This window comes from Chenopodium quinoa, unplaced genomic scaffold (genome assembly GCF_001683475.1).
Source record: "Chenopodium quinoa cultivar QQ74 unplaced genomic scaffold, ASM168347v1, whole genome shotgun sequence".
In the NCBI taxonomy this organism is placed as follows: domain Eukaryota; kingdom Viridiplantae; phylum Streptophyta; class Magnoliopsida; order Caryophyllales; family Amaranthaceae; genus Chenopodium; species Chenopodium quinoa.
Window position 1 is genome coordinate 43,834 of NW_018745272.1, and position 24,529 is coordinate 68,362.

A 24,529-nucleotide genomic window follows, 5' to 3' on the forward strand; every position below is an offset into this window, starting at 1 on the left:
GCAAAAAAAATCGATCCGGTCCAAGATCGGTTTTTATAGGGTTTTATACCGGATCGGACCGAAAACCAAAAAAATAATTTTCTAGACCCGAATACCGGACCGATTAATTCGGTCTGGTCCGGTCCGAGGTCGGTCTGGTCCATTTTTAGGTCCAGACCGATTTATGAACACCCCCTAAATGACAAACATCGAGTACTACCTACCCCCTATCTTATCGTTGCATGCTTATGTTTTGTCACTTTTGTTAAGAAAGTTAGTAATACAAAGTAATTTGGAATCATCAATATCAAGTTAAGCTTGGTCTAGTGGTAAAGATTGTACCTTCCAGAGGTTCAATCCTTACTAGAGACACTTTGAGGATGGGGATCTCTTACCCTTTTCCCCTCACTGTCAAAATGTCTTGATCTACAAATATGAGACCAAAAAACCATGAAGATTAAGGTACAATCAGCATCCTTCTCCTTACCTTAAAAAAAAATAAAAAAATACAAAGTAATTTGGACCAAAAGGTGTCTACGTTTATGCACCACTACACAATTGACAAATAAAAATAATTACAACCATCCCAAAAGTTTGAACGTGCATGAAGGCGGATGATGATTTCCTTTGAAGTTGATAAAATATTTGTGTGAATTATTTGCATACTAAAGCTGGCAAGCACGTAAGTACGTACGACTTTTGTCCGAGTGGCCGCCCTTTTATCAATATCATTTGTCAACAATACTTGTTTAAATGGCTAGAGTCTAGCTAGTTGCCGGGGTCTAGCACAAGACAGCAGAAATCCAAACCATTGATCCATTTCTTATACTTGTATTAAGGACATATTTTGGATTTAATTTTGCCAATTTTGTTGCCGTTGAGGTCTATTTATGGCCCATGTTCTGGTTTTTGGGCGTTAGTAGGTTTTGATCTTGCTTCGTTCCTCTTTGTTGTTCTTCATGCATGTTAAGGTGTTCTTTTGTTTCACTTTCTTTATTGCTTTCAGTGCGTATTAGTTGTATAACGTGGGAAGTGTGTGGTTGCTCTGATCTTTGTTACTGTAGGATGATACCCTTTTGAGTTTGCTGATTTTGGCTCTCTTGTACAATACGTTGGGTTTTGTTTGTGTGAATGTCAATAAATGTACTAGGAGTGTGTGTCTAAGTTGGAGAATTGAGGAAGATGTAAATTTGGGATGATTAGGATGGAGGTATAAAGAGGTAAAGAAAGGTGACTAGCAATCTTAAGATGATGAAAGGAACGCAATAAGTGTGTATGATGTTAATTACAGAACAACATGACTTCTTTTGAAGACGTGGTCTTGATTTCTTGAAGGTTCAATTTGTTGTTGCTTGTGATGTGTTTGGATAAAGAAAAGGGATGGAAAAGAAAGGGTGGGAAAAGGTGGGAAGAGAAAGAAGGTTTGGTGTGATTTAAAATAAACTCTATACACCCGGCCCTATAAGGACATATAGAAACACGAAATTACCCACAGGCTAGCTCACTAAGTTCGGCCCATGGACCTGCCCATCATCATTATACAACAAAATATCCTAATGCAGATGTCAGAAACATTGAACAATTAGGTTTTTTTTTTTGGTTGTTGTTTTTTGACAACAGATTCTATTAACAAAAAATAGTATTACAACCTGAAGACAAACTAATACAAACAAAACAACCAAAAAGACACACACTAAGTAACATGAGAACCAAATAAACAGTACTTCCTCTGTCCCATAATACATGACACAGTCAAACATTATACACATGTCAATGCATTAGTTTGACTTTATTTTTATATAATTAAATTTAATGAAAATTATTTTAAAAATTATATTATGAAACTTTATATTAATACTTATCTATCAACATATTTTTTGAGAAAATATATTTTAATTATGTTAGTAAAAAATTATGCTCAAATCTAATGCATGAATAGTAAAAAAAAATCCAACGTCTCATTTATTATGGGACGGAGGGAGTATTACATTGAACAATTAGTTATAACAACGAGGAGTAACAAAGTAGATTTTATAGCCAACCATCCTTCATCATTTCATAGCATACGTGGCCAATTCAGAGTATAAATCATAATTCACAAAGCCTATAAATTACTCCCTCCGTCCTTTAATACAAAGTCCCTTTTGTTTTTTGCAGGAGAATTAGGGAAAAATCTGATTACTTAAACTCAATAATTGGAAGTGCAAGTGAAGTGGATAGCTTCATTAAATACTGATCAGAAAAAGAGAGAGGAAAAAAGTTGTACATGCACCAATTAAGTGATATGTCAGCAATCCATAACATTTTAAGTACACCAATAACATTCATTTAATGAAAATAAAAAGGACCAATCAAATTAATTGTTTGACAATACACAGATTCGTCTAAAGACAGCCAAAAGAAATCTGAAAATTTCTAAAGTCCCGCCAAATCAACCAAAAGGGGATTTCTCGTGACAGTGCAAAATCAAAGTGACAAAGGAAGGAGTACGAAGGAAAAAAAAATCCAGATAGCAATTTTCCACTAAAGAGAGAAAATAAAGCTTGTAAAATCGCAGATCCACTCAAATTAAACGGAAAAATAATAAAAAAAATCAAATTGATCGAGGGGTTTAATTTAGGGGACTATTGTGAGGATTGTATAGAATTTTTTGGCAAAAAAAATTGAATCACAAAGCAATAATCTAAGAGATGAAGGGAGGATGAAGATGAGTTTAGAGAGTAAAAGTGAGATGAAGGATCCAGAAATTTGTGGAAATGTGAGGAGAGAGAGTAAATAGTATCGGTTGAGGCATTTAATGCCTAAAGTATTAGCTCAGTCTTCCAAAAAATAAAACGGACACCTCACCAATTTTAAGGGGCAAATAAGGGATTAAAAATGAGAGATGAGGTTATTTTGGTAAAAAATTATAGCTTAAAATAAAAAGAATCATTGTATTTTGATTTACTCAAAAAGGAAATGAGATTTTGTATTAAGGGAGGGAGGGAGTACTAAATTAATTGAGGATAGCTCGTGGGACCATGGGCTTTCGACATGCCCACAAAGTCCCATGGGCTTGGCCATGTTTTTGCAATTTCAGGCCCGATCCAGCGTGACCCATTGATACGCAAATTTTTGGCCGAGGTCACGCCGAGCAAATGAACATTTACTAGAAAAAAAAATGAACATTTATTTCTAAACATTACATTGTATAAAAATGAACATTTATAATATGAGTAAAATAAAGAGATTATGAAATTGAAAAAAAAAAATTGTACATTTAATATTATATAAATAAACATTTCAGTTGTAAATAAAAATGAACATATGATGTTATCTTTCAATTGAGCTATATGATTTAATACCAATTAAATAAATCAACAATATGTTTTTTTAATAATGAACAAAATGCTAATGTCAAACATTATTAATGCTAATGTTAATTGAACATCCTTTATTATAAAAACGAATATTTTATACAACTGAACAAACACAAAATTATATACGGAGTATTAATTAAAAAATAAAATGACCATTTATTTTTATAAAAATGAACATCATACAACATTAAATGAACATTTATTTTATAAAAAAGAAACATCATACTGCTTGAAAATGAATATTTAGTTATTGAGAAATACAAAATTATTGTAAAATATGTTCAGTTAGAAGATATTCGTTTCTGTAATAGTAGGCGGCGGCCTCAGCCAATGTTGGCCAAACGCGACCTCAGCCATTAACTACTGCCATAGATATTTGGTCGGGCTGGGCTCGATAAAGTTTTAGACCCACTGGCTAAGTGTCACGGTCGATACTCAAGACGGAGAACCAAACCAAGGATAAGAAGCGCCAAAAAAATCTGTTGCAGAGACAGAAATTAACAGTACACAGCAACAATGGCGTCGTCTTCTCCACTCTCATTCGCACCTCCACTTCAAAAGTCTCTCTCTTCAACATTCTCCAACACAAGGATTCTCGCTTCTCATTCTCGCGTCGCATTTTCTCTCTCCTCCTATATTTCTCGTCGCCTCTCTCTCCTTCACTTCGGTGCTGGTAATTATCTCTATTTCCTCTTTCTTACTGGAATTTCATATGCATCGATGATATTTGTCTAAATACATTTCGAATTTTGATTTTTTGATTTTTTTTTTTAATGTTTGATTGTTTTATTTAGTTGATAAGAAACTATAATCATGTTTTTCATGCTGAAATAATTGGTTTTGTAATTTTAGGGCCTAATTGATGATAATTTAGATATAATGCTTCTTTTTTGAAATAATTTTATGACACGTTTGATTTTACTCACAATACTCAGTATTTGTTAATTTTTGCTGATTTTCATTATTAGAAGTACATTTTTGCAGAGTTTATTTTTTGAAGAAATAAAATGGAAATAATATCATTGCTAAACTTATACGAGTAACAAAATCTATTTCCATAAGTTATTATTTTATTGTTACTATTTTTTTTATTTTTTTATTATTATTATTTTTTTTTATTGATGTACTGTAGAGGATTAATTGACAAATGTTTATAAGATAGGATAGAATCACGCTATTGTTTTAAAGTTGTAGGGTGGCGTTCGATTGTTAAAAACTTAAAATGTTTGTTTCGAGGATTGTGCGATTAAAAAAAATTAAAAAAATCATGTCATTCAGTTGTTGCAATTTTTGAATTGTAGTTGAATCCATTGTATAGTTAGATGCTTCTTTTTGATTCTGTTGGAAGGATTTTTACAAGCATGATGGCTTGTGAATCTTATAAAGTAGCGTTGAGAGACGTTAAAGAAAGAATTTGAAGCCTACGATCACATAAAAATTGATATAAATTTTTGAATCCTAATGAGGAATTTCACAACTAAGGGGTGATGGGATGAAACCCCAAGTGTATCTGGAAATTTTGAAGCAAGCTCTTGTCCATTCTCTATGACAATGAATTTCTTACCGGAGAATGGTTTAGGTGGGAAAACTGTACTTTGGTATCTGCAGAAGTTGTTGTTGTTTGATGTGGTGCTGCCAGGAGTTTTGGATGTTTAAAGTTTGTGTATTCTTTTGGGAAATGTTGTTGGTTAGGAGGAAATTTGTTGAAAAATGTGGGAGGAAATGATATTGATCTCTTGAAGTTAGTATCAAGTTTGCACTAATACATATTTCGTGCTCTACAGCTGTCTCACAGCCGCAGTTGGTTGGTCTTAAGGAATCTACACTGCCAAGGCCAGAAAAGAATATACTGGAGGCTGGTACAGTCGGTAATATAGCTGAAGCAAGACCTTCTGTCACCGAGGAATATGCTGTGGAGTGGGCTAAAAATGACAAGAGAAGATTACTTCATGCTGTCTATCGTGTCGGGGATTTAGATAAGACTATAAAGTAAATTTCCAACTTTTAACATCTGCGATTTTAAGATTTGCTCATTATGAAGCAGATGACTTATTTGTGTGGGAAGCCTGTAGATTCTATACGGAGTGCCTTGGCATGAAGTTATTACGGAAAAGAGACATTCCAGAGGAGAAGTATTCAAATGCGTTTCTTGGTTATGGACCTGAAGAGTCACACTTTACTGTTGAACTTACATACAGTAAGCTATCTGGCTTTAACTCCATTTATTTCCAATACCATGAACACCCAGGCCTATTATTTTAGTTGATTTACCTTACCTTCCATGCGGTTACTTTATTTCTTTGCTATGTGAAGTGCTTCTTACATGATAAGGTGTTATCATTAAATTAATGATTGCAGACTATGGAGTTGACAAATATGACATTGGGGCTGGTTTTGGTCACTTTGGTGTTGCGGTTGAGGATGTGAGTTTCCTTGAATTTCTTAGATTTTTCAGCACTTAACGCTATAGATTACTATGTAGTGCAGAGTATCTTCTGAGGTAAGTAGAAACTATATCCAATGTCACACTTTAGAATAATCTTGGTAAAGTTGGAAACTTGTTTTAGATGGAGAAATTATATCCTTCCAGAATTTCTGATACAATCAATTCATGTCTAATATTTCCTGAAAGTCGCTTTGCTTGTTTGAGAGCTTGCAATTCCCCTAGGCCCTACCTTCTTTTCTTAACTTTTGGGTTGATATCTTATATATGGTCTCAACCTCTTATTTTGGTTAACATCTACTTTCTGCATGGAGAATGGAGATTACGGAGAGTGAAGAGTAGAATTGCTTGGTTTGTGTGCACCTGTTCTTAAACTATAGCTCGATCAATCTTAAAGGTGCACACCTCCCTTCTCAATAGAACATGAGGGAAATATACAAAGAACTATATAAAGAGCACCCACTTCATACGAATAGAATACCTCAACATTCTGTAAAAGAGCATGTTGCATAAACCACAAGAGTGTATAGTTCAAATTCAAAGAACATAGATAGCTGTTTTTGATCGAGCGCACCATGAGCATTGTGCACCTGGGTGTACCATGTAGTTTGCAGAAAAGTAAAGAAATTAAGTGGTCGGTGAGTGGGCCCAATTTAATAGAAAACGTAGAGAGAAAATTTACTCATGGGACGTCCCAAAATAGAATATGCTAACTTAAATATGAGATGAAGTTTTATTTTTGTTTTTAGTTATCATGAGCCTTCTTGTACATCTTCCTGTAATCATGTGCACCAGATATAGTATAGTGAACGCATTTGTTCAATTTGACTGAGAAGGATTATTACTGATCTTTTTGCAAGATTCTAGCTTTCCGTGTAGCCTTTTTCTCTTAACATGTCACATTTCAATTTTCGTTTTCATTTTGGACTTTTTTCCTTGTAGACGTCCTTTTGAATATTTGAAACTTCAGTTTTTGTTTAAATGTGCATGCTATTATGAGAATATGGCCAGTTTTTTAGGATATTATTTTGCTGTAGGTTGCTAAAACAGTGGATCTTGTTAAGGCAAAGGGTGGAAAGGTCACAAGGGAACCTGGTCCAGCTAAAGGTGAAAGTTCCATTATTGCTTTTATAGAAGATCCAGATGGTTATAAGTTTGAGCTATTGGAAAGGGCATCTACATTAGATCCCCTTTGCAAGGTGATGCTTAGAGTTGGAGATATTAATCGTGCCATTAGTTTCTATAAAAAGGTAACATTGACTCAATGGCTGGTTTTTTGGCCATCAGGGGGTGTTTTTTACCTGCTGCATGTCTGATTGTTCATTTGTTGTGCGCTTTCTTTGAGTTTGAAGGCATATGGCATGGAGCTATTCCGCAAGATGGATTTTCCTGAGCACAAGGTAAAAAAAACCATTGCCTCATTAGGTATAAATCAGATGGGGAAAGTTTTCTTTTGTTACCGTATGGTGGAGTGGAAAGGGCTGGTTTAGTATTTTTCAGTGACTTGCTTCATTATAAAACATTGCTTTATGGGACGATGATGAGGTAAAAGGGTATTTGGTACTGTCTTTTCTGTCTCTAGAGCTTTGGCCTCTTGTGCAAAGAAGTGAGCCTGTAAAAAGCATCAGTGTCTATGTGATGGACTCGTGAGTTCTATGCTCAAACTTTCTGCCAGCACATTTAAATCTTCATAGCTCTCAAGGATTTTTAAGGTGTCCAGGTGTCAACTTGAAACAGCCTTGTTATTATTCGTTGCAGGGGTAAGGCTGCGTAGCCTGGCTTCCTCTTCCACTACAAGAAAACAGCTTATTTACGACGGAAAAATGCTGTCAGAAACTTAAGAAAATCCGTCAGAAACCAGCTTTTCGACGGGATTCCGACGTAAATTGTCTGTCGTAAACCACTTTGTCGGAAAATCAACATTTTCCGATGAAAAATCGTTGGACCCAAATTAGTCCTGACATGTAATCCCGTCGCGAAGTTCCGTCTCCGTCGGAACTATCTCCAGTTCCGACAGATATTTCCGTCGGAGATATTTCCGATGGGTTATTCCGTTGGACATATTTCCGATGGATATTGATTCCACCATAAATGTTGCGACGGGATTCTGTGTAATTTTTGTGTCGCAAATTTCCGATGGAAAAATCCGTCGGAAACGGTTGTTTTCCTACGGATTTTTTTTTTTTTTTGTTTTTTTTGTTTTATGTTTTTTAATGACCATAAATACATGCACCTATTTTTGCCTTAATTGAAAAGAAATTCATTAATTAAGCAAAATACGCTTTTAAAATTAATATGTAAATTATGTACGGGCAAAATACATAATCAGGAGTTACTACATGTGAATACCAGTACAACAACATACATATAACCAAAGATAATAACATAAGCTATTTTACACAAGAGTTGAGGTACCTTACCCAGCTCCGCGACTACCCTTCGTCGTCCCCGGGGTCTCGATGTTCAGGAAGAATGGTAGAACAAGTGTCGGGGTTGGTGAAGCGACTCATCATCTCATCCATCATCTCCTTGTTTCTCCTCTCGATTTCGGCCATCCGGACTTCCAATCGAGTTTTCAATCGGCTTTCCATCTCAACCTCTATTTCAGTCCGCATAGCCTGTACCCTATGCTCAAATTGATCCTGCATCTGAAAAACAATTGAAGGCGTGTATTGCAGTGAAGAACGGGAAACTCGACCCATTCGGTTGGCCTAGTACAACTCTGCACTTTGGCGAGGTCCCTTAACACGACCATTCTTACTGCGCCCACCCACCGTCTCCCAATACAACTCATTCGGACCCATCAAATCTCTTGACTGCTTGCTTCTTCAACTTTCTTTTGGTACATACCCTACAACATATAGATGATATGCACAAATAATCTTAAAAACAACTACCAACAACATAACTTTAAGGTTAATATTCATGGAAAATCAAGCAAATTTGGCGAAAATAACTTCTACTTTGCCTATTTTTCTCATTTCTTGTCAAATGAACTCATTCTTGCCATAACACACCAATATTAGCTAGTTTTAGGTGTCTAAGGTTTGAAATCACATGTAAGGTGCAAGTAACTAAGTTTTAGGGTCATTTTCATCCAAAATCAAGCAAATAAGGCCAAAATGACTTCTACTTTGCCTATTTTTCACATCTCTTATCAAATGAATTTATTCTTACTCATACCATACCAATATTAGCTAAATTTAAGTGTCTAAAGTTTGAAATCACTTGTAAGGTGCAACTAACTAAGTTTTAGGGTCATTTTCATCCAAATTGAAGCAACTAAGGCCAAAATGACTTCTAGTTAGCCTATTTTTCACATATGCTAAGAATATTGTAAAATTCATTTTATATAAGTTGTTACCGCAATTTGCTTGGATTTGGTGTTGGCAGGCACTTTGCCTTTCCCAAGCACGTCCTTGAAGTGTGTCTTCAAGAAAAGGTCAGGAGCAGTTGGTATCTGGCCTTGATTCTTCGCCGCCTTTGAATGTCCATGCAGAAAATCCATATTAACATGTCATACCAACCTTGGACCATAATATAGATATTCCTTGTATTTTACTAGTATGTTTAACAAACTTACCATCCTTTTCGCATGTTGTACAGCTGAGATAGAACCTTGAAAGTGGGTCGGTTCAACCACATTTTCCATGGAACCGCCTCTTTTGTTCAATTTGTTATGTGGAGACCGGTTCTTATGCGTCTCATCTTTGGCTGGAATTTCTATAATTTTGAGGGATGCCAGTGGGGCGGGTCAAGTAGGAGACCTGTCCCAGCCCCGCCCTAGTGAGGCGGGGATGGGTCTCAGTTTGTCGCGTGGTGGGGCGGGGATGGTGATAAAAACCATACCCGCCATGTAGGGGTGTCCATAATTCGGATAAAAACCGAAATCCAATCCAATCCAAACCGAATTATCAATTCGGATCGGATCCGAACTTTAAATCGGATCGGATCGGATTGAGATTTTTTGGAAATTCGGATTTTCGGATTGGATCGGATTAACCCTAATTGGATCCAATCCAAACCGAAAACCGAATTGTAAAATTAAGCTTGTATAAATATGGATTTCTGTATATTTTGAAGTTTAACTCAAATACTTGATACTACATAAAATAAATTAGAGAGACTTTGTATTAATTAATTAATGACTTGACGTTGAACTGTGTATTTTAATCATGTTTTTGAAGACTTTTATTTATAGTAAAGCTTTATTTTTATAATTGTATTAGGCGCTAAAAAAATAATGTATTATAATTCGGATTTTCGGATCGGATCCAAATAACCGAATTGTAATTCGGATTGGATCGGATTGGATCAAGAGAGAAATTCGGATCGGATCGGATTGGAAAATTGAAAACCGAATTATATTTCGAATTGGATCGGATTTGGACTAAACCCAAACCGAAAACCGAATGGACACCCTTACCGCCACGGGTGAAGGGATGGATTTTAGTTGTACCCGCCCCATACCCACATCTATATATATTTTTTAAAACAAAACTATATACTTTTATACTATTTTATTAAATAATTATGTAAAATAAAATAGTAAATATAATACTTTGTAATACACTTATATTATAAACAAAAAGTGTGTAATCTTAACAATGATTTTTTGGGATTAGGCAGGTTTTAGGTAGAGGTGGATATCCAAGTAGGGGGTGCGGCGCGCGGATAATTTTGGAATTGTACCCGTTGAAGTGGGGATGAATTTTAAACCAGTCGTGGGGATTGGGATAGGGATGAAAATATTAGGTGGGGATGGGGATGGGGATGGGAAGGCCAACATCCGCCCCGCCCCGCCCCACCTCATTGACATCATTCATTATCTTGTGGATGTTTTCATTGGTCCATCTTGGCTTGATCTCATTCATTTTCCGTGTGACTGTATAGAATTCGAAGTTACACGTAAATGCCTAACACCCAGTCACAGACATAGCTTCAGGGGCAAGAGCATTCGCATACTACGACGACATATGGGCATGGAAGTAGCCTAAATGCGTTCGATTTGCCAGTTTTAGACCCAACTACACTATAACATACCATAGCGTAGTTGGGCCTAAAACTTGTTCAGCGTATGACGTACCATAGCGTAGTTGGGTCTAAAATTGGGAAAACTGACGCGTTTGAGCTACCTCCATGCTCATACGTCTTGCCCCTGAAGCTGTGTTTGTGACTTAGTGTAGGCACTTAAGCATAACTTCGAATACGGGGTCGAAAATCGCCTATGTGACATGTTCTACACAGTTACACAAAGACGAATGGGGTCAAGCCAAGCTGGATCAGGGAAGACGTCCACAAGAGAATAATGGAAATTCCAGCCAAAGATGAGACGCATAAAAAGCGGTCTCCACATAAAAAATTGAACATAAGAGGCAGTTTCATAGAAAATGTGGTTGAACCGACCCACTTGTAAGATTTTATCTCAGCTGTACAACATGCAAAAAGAATGGTAAGTTTGTTTAACATAATAGTAAAATACAAGGAATATTTGTATTGTGGTTCAAGGTTGGTATGACATATTAATATGGATATTCAGCATGGACATTCAAAGGCAGCGAAGAATCAAGGCCAGATACCAACTGCTCCTGACCTTTTCTCGAAGACACACTTCAAGGACGTGCTTGGGAAAGGCAAAGTGCCTGGGAACACCAAATCCAAGCAGATTGGAGTAACAACTTAAATAAAATGAAATTTTACATATAATCTTGGCATATGTGGAAAATAGGCAAACTAGAAGTCATTTTAGCCTTAGTTGCTTCAATTTGGATGAAAATGACCCTAAAACTTAGTTACTTGCACCTTACATGTGATTTCAAACTTTAAACATCTAAAACTAGCTAATATTGGTGTGTTATGAGCTAGAATAAGTTCATTTGATAAGAAATGAGAAAAATAGGCAAAGTAGAAGTCATTTTGGCCTTATTTGCTTCAATTTGGATGAAAATGACCCTAAAACTTAGTTTATTGCACCTTACATGTGATTTCAAACCTTAGACACCTAAAACTAACTAATATTGGTGTGTTATGAGCTAGAATGGGTTCATTTGATAAGAAATGAGAAAATTAGGCAAAGTAGAATTCATTTTCGCCAAATTTGCTTGATTTTCCATGAATATGAACCTTTAAGTTATGTTGTTGGTGGTTGTTTTTAAGATTATTTGTGCATATCATTTATATGTTGTAGGAGATGTACCTAAAGAAAGTTGAAGAAGCAAGCAGTTAAGGGATTCAGATGAGTCCAAAAGAGTTGTATTGGCAAACGGTTGGTGGGCGTAGTAAGAAGGGCCGTGTTAAGGGACTTGGCCAAAAAGCAGAGCTGTACTACGTCAATCGAATGGGTCGAGTTTTCGGTTCTTCACAACAATACATGTGTTTGATTGTTTCTCAAATGTAGGATCAGTTTGAACATAGGGTGCGGTTATGAGATGGAAAGCTGATTGGAAACTCAATTCGATGCCCGGGTGGCCGAAATTGAGAAGAGAAACGAGGAGACGATGGATGAGATGATGAGTTGCTTCACCAATTTCGGCACTTGTTCTACCATCCGTCCTCAGCATCGAGACCTTAGGGACGACAGGGGTGGCTGTGGAGCTAGCAGGTACCCCAACTCTTATGTAGCATAGCTTTTGTTATTATCTTTGATTAGGTGTATGTTTGTTGTACTGGTATTAACATGTAGTAACTTCAAATTATGTATTTTGCCCGTACATAATTTACGTAGTAATTTAAAAAGCGTATTTTGCTTTATTCATGAAATTCTTTTCAATTAAGGCCAAAAATAGGTGCAGGTATTTATGGTGATTAAAAACATGAAACGAAAAAAAAATCTGTCGGAAATTAAGTTTAAATCCGTAGGAAAACAACCATTTCCGATAGATTTTTCTGTCGGAATTGTATGTATTTCCGATAGATTTTATTTCCATCGGAAATTTGTGACAGAAAAATTACACAGAATTTCGTCATTACATTTCCGGCAGAATAAATATCCATCGGAAATATGTTCAGTTTTGACAGATCCCATGGCGTCGGAACTTTGCGACGGAATTATATGTCAGGGCTAATCTGGGTCTGACAGAAAAGAATCTGTCGGAAATACGTTTTCCCACGGATTTGATTTTCCAACAACAGACAATTTACGACAGGAAAGCTGGCTTTTGACGGATTTTCTAATACAGGACAATAGGAAAGCCATCCCCAAAAGCTAGCTCAAGGGGAGGAGAGCCCATTGTCCTATATAAACCCCACATCAGCCCCCCCATATGACCGATGTGGGACTCGAGTCCCATACCTTACAACGGACAGTCCTATAACATTCGTCCCTCCTTAAGGACCAACGTCCTCGTTGGTCACGGCCACATTTGGTCACGACTTGGCTTTCTCCAGGCCACCAACTCCATGGGCCACCACTCCAAGGTTGGCTCTGATACCATTGATACAAGACAATAGGAGAGCCATCCCCAATAGCTAGCTCAAGGGGAGGAGAGCCCATTGTTTTGTATAAACCCTACATCAGCCCCCCATATGACCGATGTGGGACTCATACGTTGCAATGGACAGTCCTATAACATTTTCATAAGTATTCGACGGAATTTTTCCGTTGTAAATAAGTTGTTTTCTTGTAGTGAATTCCCACCTAGGGAAAGAGTCTCTTTAGAAGCATTAGCGTTGAAAAAATGGCTTGACCATTTCAGGAAGCTGACTTTTGGCTCATAGTGAACTGAATAGCTTGGAACCTAATCTATTCAGATAAATTCTAAGTTTCAAGGAAGTAGTTAAGATATCTTAGGATCCAGCAATGGAAAAGAGTGGCTTTTAGTGCTATCTCATCATTCTTGATGTGTCATTGACTCATTGTGGTGTATTATTTTTTAAATTTATTGATTGGTATTGTATGTTAAACCTCTTTGCTGACTGAAAAATGATGTTTTCCAGTACACAACAGCTATAATGGGTTATGGTCCAGAGAATAACAATGCTGTTCTGGAGTTAACATACAATTATGGAGTCAAAGAGTATGACAAAGGAAATGGTTATGCACAGGTAAACTTCTGATCTTGATGAACTTGGACTTGAAGTATGGTATCTGCTTCTACTCTAGTTTCCTTGGCTTTAACTTTCATATGTGTGAATTATTTATTTATTTTCTTTCAGATTGCTATTGGAACAGACAATGTATATAAAACAGCTGAGGCAGTTAAACTTAATGGAGGGAAAATTGTACTCGATCCAGGCCCATTGCCTGGATTAAATACCAAGATAACTACTTGCTTGGATCCTGATGGCTGGAAGACGGTATGATCTGATTTCTCTAATCATGAAACGGCTTAATTTTATTTTTATTTAGCTTTAAATTTCATGATTTTTCCTCTTGGTGGCAATTTCATGGTATAGGGAGATTTTTAATTAGCCTTATGAAAATTTGAAGTTCTAAATTGTTACATTGTGATTGAAGCAACACCGGAAAGTTCCTTAAATGCATTGTATTAGTAAGTTTTTGATACAGTAATCTCCAAGCTGCAGGCCAGCACCTATTAAATTAGAGGAGTTGATAGGCCACCATGCCTCCGTTGTGGAGTTTAAGCTTTATAATTTTAGGAAGCTGGAATAAATAAGGTGCAAATGCCAACCAAGTAGACTGCTAGTCATGTCACATTGGCTTAATTTTATTTATAAAGATCTAGTTTTGTTGGGTGAACTTCTTTGGGTCTTATGATGCTAAGTGAGTGTCTCCTGAATGCGTGAGGCTTTGTGCATTTGGACTTCGGAGGATGAAACTGTATTTTTTAATTTTCCCTTTATACTAATTTGAGACACTAGCAAAACATAGACATTAAGTCAATAATATTACCCTTATGCGCCTGCAGAGTTCCAGTTCCTCAACAGTTTAGTACTTTAGCTTTCCAAAAGCTGCCTGAAGCGTGGATTTAGTGTGACATTACTTCAACTGCTGATAAATAGAAATATTCTTAAGATACATTTTTTTTTTAAAAAAAAAAGAGGGGGGTGGGGATATGGAAAGTATTAACAGTTTTGTTGTTTCTTCTTGCACTTCGCTGTATTATTTGCTTCATCCCAATATAAACATATTACATAAAGCAGGATAGAGTAATCGTTGTCAACATGAGAATATGAGATGTACTGTGATGGAATTTGTGACTTTCCTTTCACAAATGTGGATTCGCCCTTCAATTTCTAATTTTTTTAGTGTCTGTTAAACAATTCTGTATGAACTTGAACAATTATATGATGTCAGTTTTACGTTTTTGCAAATGTGATTTCTGCAGGTATTTGTTGACAACAAGGATTTTCTTAAGGAACTTGAGTGACCAAGGGCTGCTGCTTCTCCATCTTTCTGTAATATGGAGATGGTACAATTTTCAATTCTGATGCTTGGAAATTATCTGTATGAGCATCATGTCAAAGATTGCTGTATGTTGTAAATTTAAGTTTCTTTATAAATGACATGAGATTTTATCAGGAAACTTTTTTCATTATGCACTTGTGAAAGAAATTTCAGATTTTATACCAGCCAACCTGCAACATAACTCTTACACTTACAGTAGTTTGTAATTACATGCTAATGCGGCAATTCAGCAAATTTTGGATCCCATCAGTCCACATTTGTTTTTCGCCTTTGTTTTTACATTCAAATTCTATGACCCTGTCAGCTGTTTGTATCCCAAAGTAAGCCTTCTGCTCGCTGTTGTCTTCTCGCTCTCTTCCAGACCATGCTAAAACATCAGAATATACTCCAGATACTGTAACTGCTGAAACGATGTCACTAGTTAAATTCAGACATGACAAAGGTGAGCAAGATATTGCTCATATTGAGTGCTAATAAAGGAGGAGGAAATCAGTTGCTTACATTTCTTCTTTTTCGTGAAAGCCCCTGCTATATGTGTGCTTTTTAGTTTTACTACTATCTGCTTAGCACAAAAGATTTAGTTATCTGCTTATATGCTATGTTATTTACTTAATATAGTTGAAAACCAAAGCATTATACTGTCTTTCCTTTAAAAGTGGGGGAAAAAAAAATATTAACAATTTGTTCTACCTCTAATGTTGAATTTATGCTGAAAGAGACTTGCTTCCAGTGTAAATCACCTGGGGTCAAACATTTACAAAAAGTTAGCCACTCTTCACCGGGACATTGCCTATGACTGACTCAGTAGTTACTATATCACCTTTTCTGGTACGTTTCAGAAGTTCTCCACCCTGCATCACAAAGTTCATGGCGGTCATTGAGTTTGATTCTGTGCCATCTTCAGACTGCTCCTCACTTAGAGCAAGACCTGGTGCTCCATACCCTTTGTGTAGCCTTGCCTTCAAGGTTGCAGCTCCTCTTAGCGCTGCATAGTGTGATTAGAATTTTTCAATAAATTTTCTTATGGAGTGTTTAGGATTGGAAGTAGGAATTTATAGATATTTTCTTATTATATAGTGGCATGTATTGGTTATGCTTTTTTTTTTTAGTTCAAATATACCACATTAGATAGTTTGTGTAAGTATTACTATACCAGTAGCTGCTCCTGCTGTTAAAGTCATGATATCTCCATTAGTCCTTGCATTTATTGCAGAATTAACAGCTGTAAGAATCTGATGTTGATCAGCCCCCATATCCTCTGCTATCTCAATGCAATGGGATGCTACTAGTGCAGCAGCAGATGCAACGGCAGTACCCGCAGTAGTTGGTCTTATTGGTGCCTTTGGTTGTCCGGATGATGCCTCGGTTGGTGTTGCATTTGAGGCTGTTAAAGCCGCAACAGCAGCAGCCACACCTGCTACTGACACTGCAGCATGTAGCTGTGCATTGTGAGTTCTTATTTCATGCTTCTTTCTCTCCCTTTGATCCTTCATCCGTCTCCCCATTGTTCTCCCTTTTATTATGCTTTTGCATAGCTGCATAATTATAACATGTATTTAATAGTTGCTGTTATGTTTGCAAAATTAGCAACTTAAATTTAATACCAGATCGAAAGGATGTAGATTTTTAATTACCCCACTTCTTAACAGCTGTTGATTGGATAGAAAATCAGGGTGAAGTGCTTGATGAAGTAAGAAGAGTTCCTAGCCAAATTAGACCCATGTCAGATATAGGTGAGGTGACGAGTAAACAGGATTAGCTGATCACCAAAATCCATGTAAACATTAGAAAGCTGAAAGGTCTGGTTTTTCAATCACCCTAATTAATACGCAATGAATTATTTCATCTCTACATTTTATGATATATATTGAGTAGAAATATGGAATAAACAAATTTAAAGTAGATGAATTTTTCAAGCACTGGCATAGTTGCATGTTCTTTGTCTCTCTCGCTCTCTTTTGCATAACTGTGTAAGACATGTAATCACTCTTAAGCTTTCACCCTCTCCTACATGACGCTTAAAGAATTTAGTACATACAGTAAGTTGTTTCTTAGTTCTCTACTGTGTCTAAATAATAGAACTTCATTTTCTGATCATGATAATTTGAAGGAATCAAGATGATGGAAGGCATGGGACTGAAGAAGTTAGAAGTATATACCTTTGTATCATCACTACCTCTTGGAGAAATTGGAGGACTTTCTCCACGATGGGGTTGTTGATCTTCCTGCCAAAAGAGAACAAAATTCATAAGAATGATTGCTATATCTATATATAACGTCTACATACCAATGTTCCTTTATCAGATGAGTTTAGATAAGATGATATTACATAATTATTTGGAAGGATGGTATGAGTATTTGCAACATTCAGCTTCAGTTCATCTTTAAGAAAATCAAATGCCGTCTTCTCAGTCAATTTTGGCGTCACATGGGTGGTAGAGAGGGCCTTGGAGAGCTCAGTCGCTGAAACACTCCATGATCTTGCTAAAAATTCCATGGACTCAGTTGGAGTCTCTGGTGGAGGTACAGATGTCGGCAGCCATTTTGCAGGACCATGTTCATCAATGTTTGCAAGCTTATTTGCCACGCTTTTCATGCCTTCCATACTAATCTCTGCATCCACAAAACAGGTAAAGTACATTATGAAATTTTCCTTCCTATACAATGCTGTTAGATATCATTGCTTTAATTTTTTTTATTTATTTTTGTATAATCACAGCAACTTTCTCCTACAGGACCCCCCTAATATAACCTACCCATAGCACCCCAAAAATTCTTGCATGTACCCAGGTGTATCTAGTATAAGGTGCACCCTCAGATGTACATTTGCTCATTTCAAAAATCATCAAATGAGCAAAAAAAAATATCCTTATATGCACCTAGCTCTAGGTACACCTGGGTTGCCGGGTGCATTATAACACCCCCACCCTCCAAGAATTGAACCCCTGCCTTCGAGGAGGCAGGGTGGTAGGAATGGAAGCACTAGCGAGTGTTCCATCCTCGCATTATCTATTAGATATCATAATTACCTTTCATTGTAGTTGTCTAACCTAGAACTCTAGCTGGATAATGAAGAATGTTACAGGGAAGTGTGATATATATAACCTGATTCTTTGAACCAATAGTGAAAGTCAAGGAATGAAAGCAGAGTAATATATTCTATATATCGACTCGAAAAGACAGAAATAAAGATTAATCAACTTTGTCCAGAATTTATTTTCAGTGATATCTCTTTTAAGCGTGCTTTTAACTAGTGAAAGAGTAAAAAATAAAGACTGTCTTAAAGTATTGAGCGGCGAGATACTTGATGACTTATGGCCATATTTGCTGCCATTATTACTGATTAAAGTAAGAAATTTGGGGCCCTTTTTCTTCTTTAAAATGGTAATGGTATATGCAAAGTTTTATGCAACTGCTGTGTAATTGTTTAGTTTGATGATTGAATATGCTTTTGCAGGTTTTGGTTTATGGTTTTCTTTTGTCTCGCTCATTTGACCTGGTTTGTGCGCACGACTGCACAGGTGATTCGTTCGTTTAATGACTTGTTTTAGCTTTGCATTTTTGCAGTACAGAGTGCAAAAAGAATAATATTTTATGTTTCGCGAATTTGATTGTTTGATAATATCGTATTTGTATTAGCCGTGGCATTGTTTAAATATGTTTCCTAATGCATAATTGTGCGTATAGAGGTAGCTAGCCTTAGATCCTGCTTTGTCTCGGATTTGAGTCATGGCGACCAATTTCTATTTTACAATCAATTGTAATATTAGAGTTTTAAAGAGCCCATCACTTACTGAAATACTTCGTACATATTAACTCATTGGACCAGGGTAATTAGGTACATTGAATAAAATACTTCGTAGCTAAAGGTGAGTATATCATATCATATGATTAACGGGAACACTTTCATCAAACATGATTATGTAAATAAACAATGTCTTAGTGGATTAAAAAGATATGAAGGTCCTTAAATTCAGCAAAACCAAATAAAGCAGGCGCAACAAATCACCATATTTTTGCTTTAATCATTGCTCTTTGGAGTTTAATTAAGTTGTAATGGTGGCAAGTCCCCATGCATTTAACTATGAAGTATATGCAAAGCTGACGAAAGTTAAGTGTATTGTCATCCATTAGCTTTGTAATCGATCCTCACTACAATTATATTTCTCATTCCTCACTAGCCTTGGAATTTTTTTTTTGAAAAATATAGGTTTGTTCATATATAAATACATTAATCTTAGTTTGATAAGTATAAAAACCGTCATACTTGTGTCCAAAAATTATGTTGTTCAATTTTATTTCCTTCCATTATGGAAAATTATGTGGTTGTACATCAAAAGTTTCATCAATTAAATATATATTGTATTATTTTAAAGTAATACGCTAATAGAATAACTTGATCACGAAGTATTAATTTAATTTAGATTATCATGGGCTAATTCCGATCATCATTACCCAATCTCTCATCATTTCTTATCAAAGGATGAATAAGCATAATATTAGTCGTACTTTAAGTTTTTTAAAGATAAGACTCTGCGATTTGAAGTTGAATATTGAGAGATGGCCATATTTGCGTAATGTTACATCCATTAAGGTAGTAGTAGTATAATGAAGTATATGAATGCGTCTAAATAGTAATTAATCATTGCAAGGCCCGACACTAATGCAAAGAAACATTTGACAAATGAGTTAATGATAATACGTAACCAATGTACTCAATTTCTTGAAAGTGGCAAACCATATGATTACTTTACAATATGCTTTTTTTATGTCTCGTGTGGGTTTTACGTTGCATAATTATTAATTACGTGCATCACTTGTCCTCTAATATGCTATTTATCTTATTCTTAGTCTTTTATTACTTATGTAATTTTACTAATAAGATCTATCTAATCTAGAGGTGTTCAATAGTGGATTTTTTTTTTCTTTTATTATATTATTTGCAAAGAATCAAAGATTGCCTAGAAAATTATTGTCAAATGGGCGTTGGCCTCACTCTCGTGTCCAATTCATAAGTCCAAGGTGATTCCACTTCAAAATCATTGATGTCCACTTCATAAGTCCAAGGTAATTCCACTTCAAAATCATTTGACAATGAGTTCCTTAACCTTATAACGTAAACACAACTTTCTTGTTTCTTCATGTAGTATACACATCCCAACACTGAGCTTCATTTTATATTTGTTTAATGTTGGAGTGTTAGACAACACTTCCACTCACATATGAGTTTGTTGAGGTGTTCATCAACAATTATTAAAATGGGTTGAGGGCTATAATTAGATCTGGGCATCGTGCTGTGCCGGGCCGCCGCTAGCCGTGCCTGGTGGTAGGTCGTGTCGCGTCGTGCCGGGCCACCAATTGGCACACCCCAACACACGGTACGGCACGACCCACATGCCTAGCGTGCCGTGCCAACCTGGCAACGACATAAATTTATTATTTTTTAAATCAATATATTATTTAAATAATTTTATTAATTTATGTTTTTTTATTATTAAATTATTATAGTTCTTTTTTATTATTCTTATTTTTATTATTATAGATCTTTATTATTATTTATGTTATTTTTATTATTATAATTAATTTTATTTTTTATTATTATACATCTTTATTATTTAGCAAAAAGCAATAATGCATATAATAAGAGAATAGATGAGTTGATATATGAATTGTGGAAAAAATTGAATGGTGAAGTGATGTATTTTTAGGGAATTAGATTAAGTAACTGTTAGGAATAAAAACTAGCCGATAGAAATAGAAATAAAAAAACTAGTGTTTTATAGCTGTTAGCGCATATTAACGTTGGAAAGTAGCCGTTTTAACCATGTCGTGCTGGCAGGCCGTGCCACGGGCCGAATTGGTGTGCCGTCCGCATGCTCGTGCCGAAATTTCCAAACTTTGTTCACGGCACGGCCCACGGCCCACTCTTCGGTCATCGTGCCGTGCCGCCGGGGGGATTGTGCCGTGCCCGTGTCGCCCGCAGGCCAACACGGCCCATGCCCAGCTCTAGCTATAATCACATCATATGCATATTATTCCAAACTTATCTAAGATCCATTTGTTTGTTACACGGAGGTGGCCATTAGGTCGGGTTGACACAACCCATTTTACAAGGCAAACTTGGTTAAAACCACTTAACGGGTAGGTAAGCGTAGGTTGTGGATCAATTGGTGGATGATTTTGTCATCTAGCTTAGGGATCTCTACTCTCAAAGTAGTCAATGTGGAGGTTTCTCCCAACCTTTAAAGGAATAATCCTTACCATTATGTCAAGCTTAGCTTGGTGTATTCATATACTCCGTACTATAAAATTGTAATAATTGTTCACAGAGCTTTCGAATTACCACATGAAAATATTTTACACTTATCATCAATTATTGAAAAAACTAGCATGCAGTGGAGTAATATAAAACTTGCATCACGAACACAGGGAAACCTTCTACGAATCCCCGAAAGGTGACTTGATAGTTATACACCCCTTCCAATATACTTCGTCTAAGGTACATTTTTCTCTTTCTAATCCGGTTTAATGTAGTTACCACTTACAATTAATTTCTTTTTTGACATATGTTATATTGAATAAACCCTAATATGGCACACCACAACTAACCACTTACGGTATATTAATGTCTAACTGCATTGTTGGGTGATAGACTGATAATAGGTCGCTCATTTCCCCACTTGTTACTCTCATATAGTCTCACAGAAACTAAATTACCGTAAAAATAGTAGTGTTAATATCCGTAAACATACTAGTGTTAATATCTTTATAAAACAAACGTAATGTTCTATCGTACTCCACACGCACTGATGTGCATCGATTAATGGTAGCGTGACATAGAACAATTTTTTTGTTCTTTTTCTTTTTTTCCGAGAGCGTGACAGAATAATTTAAGGTGCCTACAACATTCATTTTACTAAAAACATGTGTTACATATATGTGTCTCCTAGCATCATCATTTTAACAACCATAAATACAGTACAAATGCAATGTTAGATTTGTGCAATACTAAATCATAGCAACATGAACTAGAATAATCTGCAAAAGATGCGTTTATACACAAATCCAATGAAATTTACAGCACAGTTCAACATCCCACCATGTTGCATTAGAAACTTGTATATTCCTACAGATGACTTGTTCTCTCCTGCAGCATAAAAAGATTAGCTCTTTCCGAATTTGGCTTTTCTTCCCTAGATTGCGTAACATCCTAATCGCATTGAGCCAAATTTGCTCTTAATATGAGAGCAAAAATTGTCAAAATTCACACCCTTTGGCAAGCCAATTTACATATAACCTGAGAGCCACATGTATTGCTGCAGCATGTAGGCAATGCGGTACCACATTATATTGGCACGCACCACTTAATTCATCTTATCAAAGGTATTGAATGACCTTTCCGGAGCTTTCTTCCAAAGCGCTTGATACCATTCACAACTCCAAGCATATCACTGAACTCGTAAATGTATGAGATTGGGCACAAATTCAAATTTGATCCTGTTCTAAGCTATCAGAGGGGCAAACCTACATGAGATAGTTCCATAATGCCCTCTGCCACTCGTATAGAAGAAAACTGTTCGGAAAAACTAGTTCTGAACCACAGAGAGGAAGGGCAATGGATCCTACCTCAAGTAGAATTACCAATTTGTCCCCCTCCTATGGTTCACCAGAGAACTAGTTCTCTAAACAGCCTTATTCAGCTACTTATTTGAGTATGATGCCAAGCATATCAATTCCGGACATTGAGCTCTAGTAGCAGGCAGGTGGTGTTCATAAGGCTATTATTCAGAATCTCAGCTATATATATATATATTCCATTCTCAGAAATTAGTATCTCACTTGGGAAGTTAATGCAACATTATTATAGGTGTTTAAGACCTGAATACCCCTCAGCATGATACAGGCAGCAGGAGCTACTTGCTAAAATACACAAAATCAGTTACCATATAAAACTAAAACAATGTTTTGTACATGTTTAATCAATCATAGTATGGATCCTATATCCTCTATCAGTAGTTTGATACATCTGGGATTTGTTATTTATATATAGTTGTCCATACTAACCTTTCTTAAATATAATATAAATCAACAATGGACAGCAATTAACTACAAAGAAACAGATTTTGCCGAATCCACCCCAAGCTAGAAATTTTCTACTAACCTGTTAGATTTCAAAAGCTGACTGCATCAACCCAACAATCCAATATTCCTTGACAGACCAACGGCAGAAAACCACTAACAAAACAAAGTAGATTTCCAACAATATAAATAAGAAGTCGCTATCTTTCAAAGACATCCTCTCTTTGTGCAGAAGCGACTTCATCCGACGAAAGCGAAATGCATTTTCTTGTAGCTTCTTCTTGTATAAATTAGGTCAGTAAAACCTATCAAGCTAAGGAAAATCTTGTAGCATATGGACAGGAAGGATGAAGAAACATTTAATCACTAAAAGGCATTGAAAAGATGAGCTTAGAAGGATAGAAAAGACAGATCTCTAGCATCAAGCACTTTGAATCAAGGTTTCCAAATATCATTTTCATGGTTGTTCCATAGCTGGAATCAAGTGACCATATAGCACCAATTTATTTAACTCAGTCATTTCAGAGTAGAAATAGCTTCAAGATTATTTACCACGCCATATTAATAAAAGGCTTCCTCAATTGGAGAGATTTAAAAAAAAAAAAAAAAAAAAACTGAGAATTTGGAAAGCAAAAAGACCTAAATCATGTTATATTTATATAAAGTTGCCTTCTTTAGAAGAGACTTGGGTATAAACAAAAAGAGTTGGATGACTCATTTTTCATAACTCATAGAATCATAGCACATCCCTGCCCAAGATCACCAAGCAAAGACCTAGATCCTCTGCCTCGATAATCCACCTTGAGAAGAAGACCAAGAAGTTATTGGTTTTGCAAAGAAAATCCTAGCTCGAAAAGGTTTTATATAAAATTTACATACCATAGCCAAAGAGAAGGTAGTTACTTGAAAACAATAATACTCAAGTTTGATAAAATAAAGTGATGTAAGTTATTAACTAGACTCATTGTCCCAACTTTGAGATAATGTTTTACCCTATTAGATGATGACATGATAATCCTAGACTCAAGTTATTTTGAAAATGAAGATCTAGTTCTCTTGCTCACTTTCAGGAATTGCTAACCAATAAAAGCATACACAAGGGTTTCTTAAGTAGAAATTACTTTAACAGTACAGACATCAAAGATTAAAAAATCATAATCAACTAGTAGCTACAGAAACAATTGGCATGGAGTTGATGGAACCATGAAAAAATTTCATGGGGATTTTAAGATGAGTCAAAGAACCTCCTTGATACTTGAAATCAAGTGTACCAATTTTCAGTTCTTATTAAAAGATACATAG

General features: G+C 36.0%; 2 protein-coding genes across 4 annotated transcripts; one reads left to right on the forward strand and one right to left on the reverse strand.

Moving 5' to 3' along the window:
* Positions 1–3,627: 3,627 nt before the first annotated feature.
* On the forward strand, positions 3,628–15,278 carry LOC110711409 (putative lactoylglutathione lyase). The gene is made up of 9 exons (XM_021889788.1): positions 3,628–4,011; positions 5,123–5,327; positions 5,411–5,535; positions 5,697–5,761; positions 6,819–7,031; positions 7,134–7,181; positions 13,717–13,824; positions 13,936–14,076; positions 15,069–15,278. The coding sequence occupies exons 1-9, from the start codon at positions 3,855–3,857 to the stop codon at positions 15,108–15,110; spliced, it is 1,104 nt and encodes a 367-aa protein (XP_021745480.1). The 5' UTR covers positions 3,628–3,854; the 3' UTR covers positions 15,111–15,278.
* On the reverse strand, positions 15,254–18,490 carry LOC110711408 (VAN3-binding protein-like). Of its 3 annotated transcripts, XM_021889787.1 has the most exons (9): positions 18,178–18,490; positions 17,478–17,761; positions 17,308–17,373; positions 16,783–16,851; positions 16,302–16,683; positions 15,969–16,133; positions 15,839–15,888; positions 15,650–15,707; positions 15,254–15,551 (listed from the first exon to the last, which is right to left on the reverse strand). In XM_021889787.1, exons 1-9 carry the CDS (start codon positions 18,182–18,184, stop codon positions 15,355–15,357), a joined length of 1,278 nt encoding a protein of 425 aa, XP_021745479.1. In that variant the 5' UTR covers positions 18,185–18,490; the 3' UTR covers positions 15,254–15,354. The 3 variants fall into 3 exon arrangements, with proteins under 3 accessions (XP_021745479.1, XP_021745477.1, XP_021745478.1); XM_021889785.1 differs by lacking the exon at positions 18,178–18,490 and having other exon boundaries at positions 17,478–18,115; XM_021889786.1 differs by lacking the exon at positions 18,178–18,490 and having other exon boundaries at positions 15,254–15,548; positions 17,478–18,110.
* Between the last annotated feature and the right edge of the window lie 6,039 nt (positions 18,491–24,529).

What these genes read in the sequence shown, in the direction of transcription:
- LOC110711409 (XM_021889788.1), top strand. Translation starts at nt 3,855, where the DNA reads ATGGCGTCGTCTTCTCCACTCTCATTCGCACCTCCACTTCAAAAGTCT. An exon ending in TCTCCTTCACTTCGGTGCTG is followed by an intron (nt 4,012 to 5,122) that starts GTAATTATCTCT and finishes CGTGCTCTACAG; the next exon opens with CTGTCTCACAGCCGCAGTTG. An exon ending in CCATTAGTTTCTATAAAAAG is followed by an intron (nt 7,032 to 7,133) that starts GTAACATTGACT and finishes TTGAGTTTGAAG; the next exon opens with GCATATGGCATGGAGCTATT.
- LOC110711408 (XM_021889785.1), bottom strand. Translation starts at nt 17,789, where the DNA reads ATGTACTTTACCTGTTTTGTGGATGCAGAGATTAGTATGGAAGGCATG. An exon ending in GAGGTAGTGATGATACAAAG is followed by an intron (nt 16,852 to 17,307) that starts GTATATACTTCT and finishes TAATTTGGCTAG; the next exon opens with GAACTCTTCTTACTTCATCA. An exon ending in AACAGCAGGAGCAGCTACTG is followed by an intron (nt 16,134 to 16,301) that starts GTATAGTAATAC and finishes CACACTATGCAG; the next exon opens with CGCTAAGAGGAGCTGCAACC.